The 17,861-nt window shown below is 40.0% G+C and overlaps 1 protein-coding gene across 2 annotated transcripts; it reads right to left on the bottom strand.

Annotated features, from left to right (window-relative positions):
- Nucleotides 1-398: 398 nt before the first annotated feature.
- On the bottom strand, nucleotides 399-17,398 carry LOC139924989 (solute carrier family 2, facilitated glucose transporter member 9-like). Of its 2 annotated transcripts, XM_078285454.1 has the most exons (10): nucleotides 17,273-17,375; nucleotides 16,271-16,440; nucleotides 15,292-15,437; nucleotides 11,042-11,174; nucleotides 9,410-9,594; nucleotides 5,362-5,472; nucleotides 3,924-4,025; nucleotides 3,656-3,731; nucleotides 3,300-3,427; nucleotides 399-1,181 (listed from the first exon to the last, which is right to left on the bottom strand). In XM_078285454.1, the coding sequence occupies exons 3-10, from the start codon at nucleotides 15,412-15,414 to the stop codon at nucleotides 981-983; spliced, it is 1,059 nt and encodes a 352-aa protein (XP_078141580.1). In that variant the 5' UTR covers nucleotides 15,415-15,437; nucleotides 16,271-16,440; nucleotides 17,273-17,375; the 3' UTR covers nucleotides 399-980. The 2 variants fall into 2 exon arrangements, with proteins under 2 accessions (XP_078141580.1, XP_078141579.1); XM_078285453.1 differs by lacking the exon at nucleotides 16,271-16,440 and having other exon boundaries at nucleotides 17,273-17,398.
- Nucleotides 17,399-17,861: the final 463 nt, after the last annotated feature.

Here is a 17,861-nt window from a genome sequence, read left to right on the forward strand (position 1 = left end):
AAACAGATTTACTGCACAATAGTTGATGCTTCATATGATGCTCACTGTCTCTGTAGATTATTCACTGCATAAACGTCTATCTATAGATGCCTATCTGTTTTTTTTTTGTCTAGCTGTCAACACATCCAGTGCGACACCTGCTGGTCATTTTTTGTAACTACTTTTGGCGTGCTTGCTGTCGGTTCTATGCCATTGATCTTTCTAATTATTGGGAACAGACTTTACTGTCCACAGTACATCCTGAGGAAAACTTACTAAAGTGCTTTCATTTTCAAAATAGACATGATGCGTTATGGTTACTCAGCTGCACATGAACAGGCAATACAATAAAACGCTGTTGCATTACTTTATAATCCATGCACCAACAGAACATTTGAAAATGAAAGACAGCGCGTTCATTTGATATGAAAAACATTTTTATTGTCATTGTAGGTCATAAAACAAAATTATGTGCAGCACCTCTCAGTAAGAGCATAATAATAAATTATTATTCAATTATAATCATAAATTATTAAAGGCTAAAGGGCATCATAGCCGCCAATACAAGTATGGTCTGTGATCGTACTTGGTCTGTGATACCTACTCAATACCTAAAGTATATTGTTAAAAAAAGCACATTAAAGTGCATTGACATTGATGATTCTTAAAGAATTTGATCTGTACGTGGAAAATGAGCTTTTTTCCAACTCTCATAATCTGTGTAAGGCAAAATATATGTCTGTATTAAATCAAGGGTTACAAATATTTACCAGTGTAATCAAATCATTGGGAGCCTTGCCTTTGTCTTGGAACATGTCTTGAAATTAGGCAGCTCACACCACTTGTTCCAAGATATTCTTACCTGATTCAGTAAAATTCTTGAGACAAATTGATGTGCATTGTAAATTTTCTCACCCCAATGGGAGATTCTTTTTTCACTTGAATTAAGATTTCAAAACTGAATACTATTTGAATTAGGCTACTTGTTTTGCAGTATACTGCTACACTGTTTGAGTCTCTGGAATGACTGACAAGTCAGCATTTTCAGGCTGGTTATTAGAAATCTTGTTTCTCTTAGCGAAGCTTTGGCTAATGTCCACAAATGTTTTGTTTTTGGTCTCAGGGAGGACGATGAACAGATACACAGCTCCCGTCGAACACACCACCACAAACACCAGGAAGACATAGGTCTGAAGCGCCTCCTGCATGAGCACAAGAGAATCAAAGGTGAGTACGTTGGTCATATATGAGTGCATTTCCTTTACATGCAGTTGCTATATGACCAAATCTTTGACAATTGTAGAATCTCAGAGATTTCAGTACATACTCTCTTACATTGCAACTGTATCCTTGAGTTGCTCTCTTTACAAGCACCTCATTCTCAAATTCAAGCACCGCAGTCTCACCGCCTACCTTTTTACCTTTTCTAGTGGTCTGCAACCTTTGAGCATTTCTCAGCATTCTCCCTCTCAAATATTCTTTGATTTCATTCATTCTTACACTTATCGGGACTCCTGAAATCACTCTCTTGTACCACTTTTTCCCTGGCTACCCATGAGAAGAGCTCACCCATGAGCTCATCACTTTATACTTCCCAGTCTCCTTCAACTTGTTGACTTTTTCCTTCTGCACATCATTACTACTGCTTATTTACAGATTCCCATCCTTCAAAATCTTTGCCATCTCAATATCTCCAATCTGATTTTTTAAATCTGCCATCAACTTCATTGGATACATTGTGGCAACTCCTTTTAATTCCTTGAATCTTAATATGACCTTATACTGGCTTCCTGATCACAGTTGCTTTCACTCATCCTCACTCTGTCCCTCTGATTTTCCCATGATTCGTCTGTATGCAGTTTTAGTCCCTTTCTCAATTCTCTCCTCAAACTCCATATCCTCCTTACTGTCATTCTCTTCCCAAACTCCTGTCTCTGATCCATTCACAGCATGTTTGTGTCAGACCTCCATATAAGGTTCATTGAGACTTTAATAATATTAGGATTGCTTGTCCCACGATCACATTCCTGGGCTGCTATCAGCGTCGCCCTCAATTCCTCTCTGCTGCTGCTATTCTCCACAATGTGGATGCAGTTACACCTCAAAAAAAAAAAAATGTAGCTGTTGTTGTTTTGGCTGGACTGCACCAGCAGGGCCAGCCCTATAAACGCGAATGTCTGTCACTCACTCACTGACTGACTTTGGACTTTGACCATTGGTCGGCCGTGGCACGTGGCACATCATAGGATCACAGAGCCAGAAATTTAAGTTTCGTTTTCTCCACCATCTTGTTTCTCCGCTGAGATGGGAGCCCGTTTCTCCCACACAGTAAGCAGGCTGACCAATATCATGCATGTAAGCTGAAGCTAACTGAAGCTAAAGTGGAATCTATACAATTATATCCTATCGCCGTTTATTTCGATGCATATGCGCGAGCTCAGTCCACCTGACAGCCCTCTGTTCTGTCGGCGGAGAGAGAGACACAGACGAGCATGGAGGTTTCGGCGCGCCGAGGACTTACTGCCGACGCTTCCCGGAGTTTCCCGGGGGCACGGTGCTGGCCGGTGCCGATAGCTGGGCGCCAATTTGTTCCTGGTGATCCGTCCGAGATTTCGGCGGGGGTCCCGACGGCCGATGCGTCTTCGGCACCGATTGGTACCAGAGCGACCGGGGCTTGGATCTGAAGGATCAATGCGGGCCGTGGGCGCGGTGGAGAGGACAGCGGCGGAGAGAGGAGACGGACACGGTCCAGCCATATACTAGGTTTTGACCTAGTCTTGTTGATTAACGCGCTGCTCACACTACTGTGATGAAACCACTGAAATCCACTCCTGCACGTATAATTCTCTTCCTTGTTTACCCAGTACGTAAAATTCATCATTTCCTGTGTGCCCAGAGGATTTCCCTCCACTGGTCATGCCAGACTACAGGGGCTAGAATGGGCCAAATCAGGGGTTTTCATGCTTTTCATGTTTTGTGCTTTGCTATGCTTTTGCTTTTAGCCCAAACACAAAACTTAGATTGAAAATAAGGCAATATCTTTTTCATAAAAATGTTACATAATGCAGCTTTAAATAAAAACAGAGAACAGAAATAAGACATTATGTTTTGGTGTCAAAGCTGTCTGCAACAGAGGGTTACAAGGTCTCACTTCATTTTGGGGGGTTGGAAACAAAGATGTTTGAGAACCACTAATTTAAATACAGTCATTAATGATTAAATTGTATCTAATATCATACAGTCTCCAGTCCAGATATGCCTGGTTCCTCCAAACCACGGCAGTAGAATGGAGCTTCATTAATATAGTTGACTTGACACACCTGGATGAAAGGGAACACCAGGCCCACTGTGAAGTTGCACAGCCATAATACACTTCCCCCAATCAAGAAGGCTGTAGGTCGGTAGGCTTGTTCAAACAGTTCACTGGTCAGAATGAAAGTAGTCCCAACTGGAAGACAAGTCAAACATATCATGTTATAGCATGGCACTAACACTGTTAGGGTTTGTGGTTGCATTCCCACTTGAGCCACCCATGCTAAAAGTGTCTGTACTCATGATACGGTAAGGCACTTTGGATAAAGGCATCCATTAAATGGCATAGGAGAATTTAAAAATGCACTCAATGGTGTTAACGTTTTGCTGAGAGTGACGGAAGAATGGGAATCTACATCATTACCTGGACCAAGACAGAAGAAGGCGATTGCTGCCAGTATACAGGCAAAACTGACATAGGGCGTCCATGACACTGTATCCTGTGGGCAAAATAGAAGGTCATTTGTCATGTCAGGAAGTGAGCAAGTATGTCTGTCTGTGTGTGGATGTGTCTTGTGAAATATAAGGGTTGCAAGGTGGGCTTGTTAGAGATACCATCCTTCAGGAGGGGTGGCGGTAAGAGAAAAGAGAGGATGAATAAAGTTTCACATTATTATAAATAGTTTCTTTACCTGGATATTGAGGAAGACTGTTAGAAGACTATAGCAGACAGCCAGGCCAGAGAAACCTACAACAAGGAGGGGCCTTCTTCCAACACGCTCAATCAGTAGACCCTAGAGGAAGAGACTTTTCTTTACACTGGCCTTATTCCTGTGTGGTAACCTATGGAAACTATTGTGTCCATAGTTTCCAGTGGCAGTAGTATGCACAAATGCGCCCCGGCCGTGCGCCACAAAACCATAATGCATCATTAATTTATAACCTTATGACATTAAGTCCAATTGCTTAACACCTTGAATTTGTCGCAATTATTTGGAACAAATTGGGGCTCTGCTAAAAGACTGTAATGCACTTACTTCAGACTAATTCACACCATATAAGCTTATAATGAAATGTAGATGCTTTTTGGACAAGCGATAGGCAACAAAGACACTATTTAGTTGTAGTCATCCTTCTGACACAGAATATTATTATTAGAGGGATTTGTAATTTGCTGTAGAGTAGGAAGTAGCCTGGAAATGTGTGTAAAGGCCATTTTTACTATATTTCACTCGCCATTACCCACTGTCTCCTAAATGTGCAAATGCATGGGTCAGTTTCTGTAGCGGTACGCACATTCTCATTACAAGTGTTTTTTTTTAATATAATCTGTGTGAAGTAGGGCCTGCCATCTAACTTGAACAATACGCAAAAATGCATACAAAATCGGAATTTCTGTGGCGCCTGCCATCTCCACATTTGCATACATCTCGAGAAAGCAGGGAGAGATGCAATCGGATTTCTATCTGGCTAATGGAGACGCATTGATGTGGCCAGGTGTAAATGGAATGTGGATAAATCATATCTGGATACTATCCGGATAAGGGACACATGAAATGACAAGTATAAATGGGGCTTTGTCACTATTAAGTATGTAGGCCTGTTAAGTGATTGAGCACTTACTATAGAATCAAGAATGATATTGTTAACTGACTTAGTCATGAGTTAATAGTAGTAAGTAATGTAGTATTGATTTCAACTTTACTTGGAGGGGCACACAGAGTGATATGTAATGCTCAAGTAACAATAAGTAAGGGTTAACTAATATTCACAACATAAAGACAACTCTGGAGCATGATAAGGAAGACTGAACATCTGCACATGATGTTGGATGTTTGTAGATGACCAATGATTAACAACATAAACTTTTTGAATTCTCAGACCAAATGTGAAAATTCAGTGGGAGAAGGAGAACAAGAAGATGCTTCTCATTCCTAAACAAATACTGTTGAGGTGCCCTTGAGTAGGCCACAGCTGCTACAGTGTGTGTGTGTGTGGGTGTGTGTGTGTATAACCACCTTCCCCTTGCGAATATTTTCCCAGGGTGTTGCTGATGTTTGTCAACCTGCCTTGTTAAATAGGGCTAAAAATAATGTTCTACATAGATACCGGTAACATTTTCATACTCACGGAGATAACAGCAGAAATTACTCCAGTGCCGCCGATGCTCAAAGTAATGTAGGTGACCAAACTGTCTGTGATGCCAGCATCAGTTAGGATCAAATTGGTGTAGTATACAAGCTGGAAGTATAAGAGTCAACAAAAATTCAAAACAGATGTTATATATCTGAGGACTTGGTGTCGGAATGGAGGAATGGTGTACTGAATGGTGCCTTACATTGTATTTAATAATTGAATGAATAGAAATTAAAGATTGTTTTTTTAGGGCTTATGGGACAGATGACAAATCAGTGCAGCTGATGCCTATGCACATAAAGTTGTGGTACTTGCTTGTAGGGCTGTGACAGTTACTGCAATACCGCAATACCGCGGTCATGTGACACCTACCGGGTTGAGCTCATTACCGTCATCACCGCATTTTTTTTTTTGACGTTTTATGGTATACTTTATTATATGAAATATTACAGGCACAGCGCCAAAAGCACTTGAGTAGCAAAACGGCAAAACGGGACTTACCAATTAAATGATAAACAGTAACAAACTATAAAAAACATGATTGTTCATCTGAATTTACTGAATGGAATTATTGGAATGTGCCTTTACGTAGGCATACTCACTCATTTCATATTTCCTATAGCCTATGTTACCGTATATATCGTATAGCCTACAATAAAAGGAAATAACCAGCATGAATAACATTTGTTTAATGTCAAATATGTATACACATAATGAGCTCTGTCCATTAAATCCTTTTGGGAACGTGATTACGCAGCACCTGTCTCGCTCTCCTGTCCTCTATTCCTCCGACCGACAGTCAACACTCTCACAGGATTTCTCTGAAGGTGTTCTTTGACATGGTTTGTCTGAAAAAAGTCTGTTTATGTCGAGTAGCTGTCGATATTCATGTTTGGATATTCCATGGAAATACAGAAGCGCAAATACTGCGCAATGAATGCTTTCAGTTCATCCACGGACAGACTGTCGCACGTTTCATGTATCGCACTGTTGTTCTAAAGGTATGTCAGTAATCATATGTGTGAAATTACTTTACACGTTTTGATGGCGCTGACTTGCTGGATGGAAAAAAGGAGGAGAGAGAGACTTTCACATCTGTCTATCAGCGCGCTGTAGCCCGTTGTACTCGCGCAAGTTGCGGGTGTGTTGCAGGGAGAAAATTGCTAAAATTAATTTACAATCCTCGTTTTTTAGAATTCTGAAAACATGGGCCTTTAAAGCCTAAATATTTGAAAAAACTCACGTAAGGATGAGACCATAGCATTTCCAGTGTTTGAGAAATTTTAATTTTAAATCTCAATGCAGCCGGTGTAAAAAGTCCAATATTGTTCTTGAACAGCTGTGCAAGCGGTGCTTTAGGGACAGAAATGGAATGGACATACCTGTAGCTTTTATTTAGAGTATAGACCTACATCAGAGAGGCTATAACAAATAGGCTACAGTACGATTTTCTTGCTCATTACTTATTCATAACTACGAGTCCTAGGCTATACGAGGCACTCTAGTCGGCATCCTTCCCCGTCTCCTGAGTGTCATGTGAGCGCTGCTCCTCTCTGTACCTCAAACTACTTCTATTAACTCTTGTTCTTGTTCACGAGAATTTTGTAAAATATAATATTTATAAATATATCAATAGCCTACTTAATATACAAAATAAAATATTGATAAACAATATAAAATGTTGCAGTGTCTGGGGTTGGCGGTAAACCGGCAAACCACAGGGGGGCGCTACTTTTTCACCGTGGTAAGAAAATTTCAATACCGTCACAGCCCTACTTGCTTGTCTAATCCAAAAAGGCCAGTGTTTATCATACGCACCGTAGCCCCCATTCTCCGCTTGGAGCAGGGGGCTGTAGCAAAAATATTCATTAGCAAATTAGTGTATGATGTTGTCGGGCAAAGTCTAGTGAAGTTTCATGCATCTAATAGCTACTTTCCTTGTAAGAGAGTTGGCAACACTGCCTGCCAATTCGGTGACATTTTGATTACGTGAGTTTCAGAGTCTAGTCATCTCCACCAGTCAGAAGTAATGTTGCACAAGTGTCTAGCTTGTTGTCAACTTGGCCAATCAGAAGTAATGTAACACTTGCATCAAGCCTGCACTCAGCTCCACCAATCAGAACTAATGTATTAAAACCAAGGGCAATCTGTCATAGCTGGTCAAATACTACACCAGGTAGGGATGTCCAACATAAATCGATGATCGATTTATTGTTTGTTATGTATCACGTCAATTAACCTTAACGGTTAACAACTGTTTGGATTGCGTCATCGCAGCCGGTTAGTCCAACTGCGCAAATGACCATGAAACCAAAGTGGAGAGCTACTTGCAAGAAATGCCTCCACCACTTGACACAAATCCATAACAAACATCTATATTTGATTGTTAACTAACAGTGCAAATCGATCAAGATTTTTTTTGAAAATGTGCGTCCCTAACACCAGGTGATTTCACTGATTAGCACAACTTCAACCAGAGAGGAGGAACTAATCAGTGAAATCACCTGGTGTAGTCTTTGGTTGGAATGAAAACCTGGGCTGATTATCAAAACCGAGAATGCCAAGTTGATACTTGTGTCCTTGTGGAGAACGTTCTTCCCAAGTTGTCTTGGGGAGAACGATCTTCTCATCAAAGTAAGCACAGAGAAGCTTCCTTGCAGTTTGAGATGAACTGTGTGCTTCACGTTACGTGCGTGATTAATTAAGACACACAGCTGTTAATTTAACCCACCTGTTAACCGGCTCTGGACTTCAGATTACAGCGCTACTCGGACATGATGCGCCATTGTCGCAATGAATCTTGGGGCTTTCAAGTCATTCTCATCGGTCAAGTCACCATCCGATGCATCCTTGATATTTTGAGGTTGACAAGGGAACTTCTATCTGTCCTCCATCCTGCCATTCTTGTTTTTTTGGAATCGTGCTTCGGCGGTTAGATATTATGTAAATGGTGTCATGGAGGACACAAGAACGCACAAAAACGCGTATTGATAATCAGCCCTGCATACTCTCGGCCCTCCATGGCACATGGTTTGAGACCCCTGATTTAACCCTTGGAAACGCATAGACCTATACATATTGAAGCTTTTAAAATACCCATTTTTGACCATGTGAGGATGTGTGCGAGTGTGTTTCATTACCAAGTTTCCTATCAATTTCCACACAGAATGTATGTAAGAAACATTTGTCAGGGTCATTTTTGACTCAGTGTGCGCAATTAAGGGTGATAAAATGTAAAATCAACTATTAGCAAATCTATGTATTCAGCCACAGACACTCAAAGGAGTTTGGACCATTTATAGGAACAAATGGTTATACAGTTGTATTTGGCGGAAAAGGCTCTGCTCTTTAGCATGCTCCCCAAGTGAATCAAAGCAGCATGCAAGATTCTGCGGGGAGCACAATAAAAGTCCCAAGGCATAGGCTAGTAGACATATATCATTCAATAATATGAAAACCATAACATAAAACCAGACATAATTCAGAGATAGCTAGAACAAGCGTCCTGTATACAGATTATAGCAGGAGGAGGTTGTGGTGGTGGAGGGAGTTTTTGCATTGACCTGAGTCAACAGCAGCAGTGGCATGAATGATCGCAGAGTGAGTGTGAGCTGTCAGATTATAAAAAACACCCCATTGATTTATTTGAATGTGATTGGTGATTGAGAGTCAGCTGATACTGATCAGCTGACGATCAGCACATCAGCTGATACTGATCAGCTGATGTGCTTTTTGGATAGAACAGCTGATAGCCGATCAGCTGATGGCACACGTGACTTCAGTGTTCTGCCTGAACCAACGCAATTCTCCATTTATAACCAAACTGTAAAAATTACAACTGATGTGATTACCTCACTAATTTGCGCTTCTACCAGTAATACATTTGCGTCACAGTATGGGTCTGGTCTCTACTACATCATTCCCCTCCATTGAGGCTTCAAAGACATGCTCCCTTCCTGGCCCCTAGGTCCCCAAGCATATAGAAACCAATCTGCATTTCCCCTGATTAAGACTTTCTCTCTGTGTATGAATGGAGCCTCACAGCACTAACGCCAGACAGCTGGTAGCAGGCGAAGGTGACAATCACGGTGATGATCTGCCAGCGGACAGCCCTGTTCCTCAGTAGCCCCAGGACGGAGATGATCTGCAGGTTCTGGGCCTGGCTCTCTGCCTGGACCTCTGCCAGCTCTGAGGTCACATCCTCCTTCCCCAGGAACCTTCTGAAGGCTGCCTCAAACACAGAACAACCACAAGTTATCATGCGTTTCCTTTCTATCCACTCCTACGTCATTGTTTTCACCATGTTTGTTATTTCGATTTTAATATATCGAGGGCTTGGAGCCAAAGGGGCGCAAGTGCGTTATAGTAGATTTTACAGGAGAGCCAAAACAAATTTTGATCAAACTTGGATCAGCTGCCAGTACCACATACTGAGCACAATATTTTAACTTTTTGTGTTATCAGATTAAGCATTACTATAAAAACAATACTGCAACAGTTTAAGTTGAATTATATTTGTAAACTTTTTTAAAAATGGCAAAAGAGTGAAATACGCCTTTTTGGCACAAACATTGTCCCAATACAGCCATGCAGAATATGGGCGTATGTAAGTAAACAATTGTAAAACACATTCATTTTAATACAAATCTAGCAATTACACTTCAATCAACACTGAAATATAAAACAAGATCAGAATGAATATCTTTATCTTGAAGTAACGCTCAGCAACTTTCACCAAGGCCTTTAAAATTGTAGGCTACATGGAACATATCAAATTGATTGATACATTTTTTCTGTTAAAAACTGTTAATAAACAATTTTAATAAACCTCTATAGACATAAGAAACTACTTTTGATTCTAAACTACTACTTTGTTTTTCTTTTGCTAGTAGAATACATTTTTGTAGGTCCTTCATCACTTATTGATGTGTCCTGGGACACATTCAAAGACCTGTAAAACTCCTCATAACACTGAGGGAGAACTTCAGCTACCAGCAGTCTTACTATCAGAGCTCATCTTGACCAGTTCACACTCCTAACATTATAAAATAACATTTTGAATCTATAAGCCTAAGTATTTCATGGGAATATTAACATATATACATTCATCTAATATTGACCTAGAATATTAATTAGGATATGAATAGGATACTAAAAATGATGTGATCATGCTACCATGCTAGCATTACTTACGTTAGCATGCATTTTGAGTTGACCTAAGTGCTGTTAGAATCCTCTACCCACAATGCTTGTTCAGTGTCAAAAGTGGGGTTTTGCTTGGTGTCAAAAGGGCGTAAGTGCAGTTACGCACTAATTTTGTTTTTGTGTTTTTGTTTAGAACCACAACTACTATGTTACCATAATATAGCATGGTACTGAAAAGTCAGACTGTGTGTCATTCTTCCACCACTATTTTAACAGACACCTGGGAGCAGATGCTGCTTAAATTATTCAGACCCAACGCTAGCCTACCGTAGAACTCTTCCTACCTTATAGATATAAAACTACATGGAAATCATTTTATGAAATAAAAATCTGTCTAATGCAATTCAGTAACACATTTCATTTTAACTGCAGCACGGTGGATTTGGTGTGAACCTGGACATGTTATTAGATGAAAAGTCTCTCTCAATTGTACATTTACAGTATTTTACTTGTAGAAAAAGTGATATACCCTTTTCTGCACCAGCCTTATCCTTCTTCTCCATCAGCAGGTAGCGAAGGCTCTCAGGGAGGAAGGACAGCACACTCAGCTGCAACAGTGCAGGAAGTGCAATAAAAGCAAACAGGAAGTTCCACCTGGACTCCTGTAACCACACCCACACAACTTGTTAAAAACTGAAATTTGACAGTTTTTTTGAAGGCTGATGGGCCAATCAGTACCATTCTTAGTGTCCAGGTTATGAGTCACCAAGACTATCTATGTGCCAAATTAGAAAAAGTTACCAATCTATGCTTGAGTTATTGGACTGAATACATAATAATAACAGTAATAATAATAATGAATATAGCTACACATGGGATCCAAACCCATGGGTGCTGTATCTCAAGAGATAGAGAATTTCGGTGAAAGTCCTGCAACTGCAGGTGAAATGGTGCCAGATATGTTGCCATTCTGCCATTTGAAAAATTTACAATTTACCGTATGGTAAAGGTATAGAGCGCAACCAAATGGTTTAACACATTTTTAAGCCCTTCACAAACATTTATATGAACTTTGGTTGCTCGAACATTTAGGCATTAAGGAATTATGCCTCCTTTCCAGTTTGCTGTCAACTTCTTTTGTGCATCACTACCAAACAGTTACAATTATCAAAATTCTGTGATACAAAGATAATGTAGGCAGCTTAAATGTGCTGTGTGTAAACTTAAACTGATAGAGATTGAGGCAACTGTAGGAGAAATTTAAAAAAATCCTATTAGTAATGCGCGGGTCAGGTCCGATCCGACATATACACATATCCTAACCCGCCCGACCCATTTTCATACACATAAAACAACGACCCGAAACCGATCCGCAACTCAAAAAAACAAAGATGCAGGAAGCCAGGTAATTTTCCAAAGACTCATTTAACTAAGGCTAAATTTAATGCTGCACTGTGCAGTGTGCGCACAATATAATGTATGGATGGCGGGATAAACCAGCTGGAGATTGGAGAAGTTCATTCCGTTAGTTAAATTTCAATTTCATTGAAATTTTGTCTATAATTACATTGTGTGTGTACTGTGTATGTAGCCCTTTTGACCCGCACCTGCCCGACCCGTTCTCAATATTATCTACGGTCGACCCTAACCTGCCCGACCCGTGGAATAAACCTGTGGGATCCGCGGGTTTCGGATTGACCCGCGCATCACTAATAGCTACTATTGCAAGGTTGGCCTAATGGTCAAATTTGATTGCATGAAGCATTTAGAAGTTATGCTTCCCTTCATATTTGTGCATCTTTGTCCTCAATTGGTGGAGATTGTTGAAGAAATAAAAAAAGAAAATTTCCATTGCAAGGTTGGCCTGATAGTGGCACCATGGAGTGCAATTTTCACACGTTGTGGTCCATCCCAAATATGTATCTGAAGTTTGGTTGCTCTAGTGCAGTGGTTCTCAATCTTGATCCTCGGGACCCAGAGTATGTTTTCTATCTTACCAGCTAGTTGCATGCATTCACCTGGTATCCTAGTGAATGCTCCGGGTAAATTTGAAAACGCATTTTTATTTTTCTGTTTTGGCCTTCCATCCACACTGAGATGGCGTTTTCGACCACCAAAAACGAAGCTTTCTGAAAACGCTCTCCAAAGTGGTTGAATTTGAAAACACCGGTTTCATGTTGTAGTGTGGACGGGAAAAACGGGGCTTATCCAAAATGCTGACGTGGGATTGTCATGTGATCTCAGGCGGTAGTCACACTCCTGAAAGACTCCCTCTATATTCTCCATGGCTTTGGCGGTCTTGTAGTCATTCATTACTTTCAAAAGCAACTCAACTTCATTGTCTGTTCAGACAAAGAAGTCTGGCTTTTGTCGTGATTTGGACATCTTGTTGGCGCTTAAGGCACTCTGCTACTGTAGCCATGACAACACTTCCGTAAACAGTGGTGATGACATAAAGGTCATGGGTCAGAGGCTTGTGCATGCCCAATAGGGTAGATTTCACCGTTTTCCTATCTTTTTTGCGTATTGGTGTCGACGGGAAACTTAGAAACCGGCCTGGAAACACTAGTATAGATGGAAACACAAATAACACGAAAACGCCGTTTTCAAATGTACCTGGATTAGTGTGGACAAGGCCTCAGTCCCTGATTAGATGGCTAGAGTGAAAACCAGCAGGGCTCTGGGTCTCAGATCAGGACTGAAAACCAGTGCTCTAGTGTCAAGTGTTTAGGAGTTATGCCTCACTTCCTCTTTACGCGTCTTTTCTGTCAACTTCCCTCATTTGTGCACCACGGCCAAGCAGTTTGAATTCTCAAAATTCAGAGTAATCTAGGAAGTCCATACATGCAAATATATATGCACATTTTTTCTCAAGATTGTATCAACTATGCAGGGGTAATAGCAAAAAATAGGTATTGCATTAAGTTTAAAATGGTGGAAAAAATGTCATGGCGGAAATGACAACTAGTGTCAATGTGCAATGGATTCATCTTAAGTCAAAGAAAATTAAAGGAAAATTAAAAGATTATAATAATAATAATAATAATAATAATAATAATAATAATTTTATTTATATAGCACTTTTCTTAACAAAGTTACAAAGTGCTGAACACCAGAAGATTAAAACAATGACATGAAATAGCATAAAAAAGCCAACAGAAAAGGAGAATAAAACTAAAACTAAAATTAGGAAAAAGCAATTTTAAAAAAGTATGTTTTCAATTGTGATTTAAAAGCAGTGATAGACTTGGCTCTTCTAATAGTCTCGGGCAACCCATTCCACAACTTGGGGGGCCCTCACCGCAAAAGCTCTGTCTCCTTTGGTCTTAAGTCTGGACTTAAGACCAGTGGATCTCAGTGAGCGTTGTTGTTCAAGGGGAGTTAAAAGTTCTGAGATACAAACCATGAATAGATTTAAAAGTCAGTAATACAATTTTAAAATAAATTCTGTACATGATAGGAAGCCAGTGGAGAGAGGCCAGTATGGGGGTAATATGCTCTCTCCTCTTTGTTTTAGTTAACAGCCTGGCAGCAGCATTTTGAACAAGCTGTAGGCGAAACAGAGCTTTTTGGCTGAGAAGAATACAGTGAATTGCAATAGTCGACACGTGAAGAAATAAGTGCATGAATCACTTTCTCTAAATCAGCAAATGAAAGGAAAGACCTGATTTTAGAAATATTCCTTAACTGACAGAAGCATGATTGCACAACTTTTTAAATTTGTTTTTCAAAATTTAAGTCTGAGTCAAAGATAATGCTGAGGATTTTACATTGGTGGAAAGGGGGCCAAGAGATTCATAAATAGTTTGGATGTTATTAGGTGGGCCAAATATCACCACTTCAGACTTGTCATCATTCAATAGCAGAAAATTGTGTGACATCCAAGATTTTATATCTGCCAGGCAATGCTTTAGGGAGTCTAAGCAACCAGCAGCATTGGGCTTTACCGGTAGATACAACTGAGTATCATCAGCGTAACAATGGAAAGAGATATTATGTCTTCTAATTATATGGCCAAGAGGAAGCATGTACATTGAAAAGTAACAACTGCTGATTTAGAGATGGAATTGCCCAAAGCTACAGAGAATTTTCTGTCAGACAGATATGACATGAACCACTCAAGAGCAGTGTCTGTGATACCAACAAAATGTTTTAACCGATCAATTAAAATACTGTGATCAGCCATGTCGAATGCCACACTAAGGTCAAGTAATACAAGGATGGAGCAATTGCCTGCGTCCCCTGGTAACAGTAAATCAATTGACACGCTTTACTAGTGCCGTCTCTGTGCTGGGTTAGGGTTAGCCCTATTATTACTGTTATTATTATTTTATATATGTGTGTGTGTATATATATATATATATATATATATATATATATATATATATATACATACATACATACATACATACATAGGTACAGATAGTTTTAAGGCAGAAAAAGAAGAAGAATAAAAAAAAAAATGTTTTCAGCACCTGTGATGCTTTGACCCCTAATAGTAACAAGAATCCCAAGAAACAATAGGTTACCACTGCTGACACGGTGGGAACTTAATCCAACAACCTGCATCATATCCATCATATCAGAGATGGACCACACTGACCTGCCCATATCTGATTTTAATGAAAGGCCAATATCAGCCCAATATATTAGCAATACAATATATTGTTGTAACCCTAAGGCTAGTAAAAGTATCTAACTTCTAGCCTTTTCTAAAGTAATTAAGATGTACAAATGTGCCACAACAATCATTTCCCTCTAATTCCACACACAACTCACCTGGCCAAGTACCTCAGGAAGGCCCATTATCTGTCCAGTAAGCAAACCCATGTTAATCAGGATGCCATTGAACTGGGTTATAGAGCCTCGGATATGCCTTGGAGAAATCTCTCCCAGGTACATGGGTAAGGCACTTAGAGAAATACCTTTGGACAGCAACAGAAAAAAACATTACTTTTAACACTTTATAGCCCAGATCTGATCTTGTCATGGCTGTCTTACCAGGGGAAAATAAGATTCAGTGTGGTTTCTTCCTGTTTAAACAACCATGAGAAGATCAGATCTGAGCAACTAAGTATGATCACCTTCATGGTGGAATAGAGTTTCTGATTTGATGTTCACTGGTTTGATTGCAACAAGCGGCTGGGATAAATCTGGATGGTGGAATAAACAGTCTCCCCTCCTTCCACCAAGTAATGCTATGGTGCCCTTGAGCGAGGCACCCATCTCCTAAATTTGAGTGTGTGCACATGTGGAACCCCTCCCTCCCCCTGTGACTAATCCCCCAGGTCATTGCTATAAATACAAATGTGTTCTTAGTATAACCAGCTAAATATGACATAAAAAAAATAGTCCACAGCATAGCAGAAGAAATTCTCACCAGTGTGTATCCCTATTATGAAACGGCCAATGATGAGCATCTCAAAAGAGTGAGCCCTCTCCCCAGAGGCTTGCAACACAGCAGCCACCAGTGAAAAGCAATTATTCACAAGCAAGGTGCCTCTCCCACAGTGACAGAATAAGAGGATAGGGAAGGGGAGAGAGATGATATTGCATCATATTTGATTGAGATTTGACAAGGAAGCAGATCGATGATAGCTCAGCTGCAAAAAACATTCCTCTTACAGAGTGATTTAATCTTGTATTGAATCTTCAACCTGCAATAAGCGTTTTCAGACCCTATAACCGATCCTGAAACTAACGTGTGCTAGGTGGAGATTTTTTTGAGATGTAATGATAGAAACAAATAGCCACATACGTGGGTCAGATGTGTTGTGGTTTTCTCCTCTTCTGTAACCTTCAACAGGAGGAAATCTGGCAAAGCGAATCTGGTAACCGGCGACAATTCTCCGTAGGTATGTTTATCTCTATTAGCCCTCTAATGGTCGGATCGGAAATCGCTTAGTGTAGCTTTAAAATAGTATTTTTCTGAAAGCAAGTGAAATAATATGCCAACGCTGTGAGACAATGCCATAAATTTTTAAAATCAGTTTCACTTTCAAATTCAAAAACATTTAAGAGTAACTAAACCCCAAACCCAAATCGGTGAAACTTGACACCTATGATGAAAAGTAGGGTACTGAACTGGCCATCTGCTATTGGCTGGTCTTTGTGCTAGATGATATCACCACCTGTTGCACTCTATAGAAGGTGACATCAACTTCAAAAACATTACTAAAATACATGTGGCAATATCTTGACATATGGCAGATCACTCCACTAGTATCAAGATCATATCAATTGATTCAAGAAAATTCTGTAAACAATTTGATTTGAATGAGAAACAAGTGAAATATTCTCACCCTATCTCACTTAGGAAAGAAAGGCTAAATACTCAAATTAATAAGATGGACATTTCTTTGGACTCCATAGGTGCCAGTGTGTGCCATGGATCAAGTTTGTATGACTCAGTTTGCCTATAGGTGCAGGTCTATAGGTGCAGGTCTAATCACCCCATTTGGAAAGACAAATTATAGACACTTGCATTAATTTAATAATATGATTACGGTTTTTCACTAGCCCCATGTCAATCACAGAGGAACTATGCTTATTTTAGGATGACGCCACTCATATCAGGGAAATTCTTGAACCAAGATGAATATTAAAAAAAGTAAAATTATTTCCTGCTATTGGCAGCTTGTTTCAGTTGTTTTAAGAAAATTGAGATTTTAATACCCACAGGAAGCTATGTTGACTGGTTTCATGGAAGTTACAACATTAAATCCCATGTTGAGGTGGTGATTTCTGCAAGGTAACTTACCTTCCGAGGGCTTTGACAAGAAATTTGACAACAATTGCTCCAAGTAGTCCCCCGAATGCCATTATGGAGACGTTTATGGACCACAGTAAAGTGACTGTCTCAGTTCCAACGGGTGTCCCGTACCTCTCAATCCATGTCTTGTTGATAAAGCTCTTTACAAACTGCAGAGAAAGAGACAGGAGTGAGGCTTATCTTGCTTAAAAAGGAAAAGTATTCAAATTGCAAAGAAGAAAAGGTGGATGGACAGTCCAGGGCTGCGTTTCCAAATAATGATCGCTCTTAGTGGTTACAAAGGTTTCTTACGAGTGATTTTAAGAGGGTTTGTACATTGTTACACGCATTGCACAAAACAGCACTTGTGCATCTTTGGACATGTTCCATTTCTTTATGTTTCACCCCTGTTTTACGCAGTTGATAACCAATCACAGCACAAAGTGGGAAGGTCTTGGGGAGGATTTGAATGACGGAGAGAGCGCACATTGGGCTCTGGAAACCACTTTTGACAGGTATGTGAAAATGTACATTTAGTCATGCAGTTTTAAGATGCTTAGTTATTCATGGTTGACTGTAGGCTTACTGTAACGCATTC

This window comes from Centroberyx gerrardi, chromosome 9 (assembly GCF_048128805.1).
Source record: "Centroberyx gerrardi isolate f3 chromosome 9, fCenGer3.hap1.cur.20231027, whole genome shotgun sequence".
Classification (NCBI taxonomy): domain Eukaryota; kingdom Metazoa; phylum Chordata; class Actinopteri; order Beryciformes; family Berycidae; genus Centroberyx; species Centroberyx gerrardi.

Excerpts from the sequence above, each read along its gene's own strand:
- LOC139924989 (XM_078285453.1), bottom strand. The coding sequence starts at position 15,414 with ATGTACCTGGGAGAGATTTCTCCAAGGCATATCCGAGGCTCTATAACC. Across the intron at positions 11,175-15,291 it reads TTCCTGAGGTACTTGGCCAG|GAGTCCAGGTGGAACTTCCT; the intron begins GTGAGTTGTGTG and ends GTGTGGTTACAG. Across the intron at positions 5,473-9,409 it reads AGCTGTCTGGCGTTAGTGCT|CTTGTATACTACACCAATTT; the intron begins GTGAGGCTCCAT and ends TTATACTTCCAG.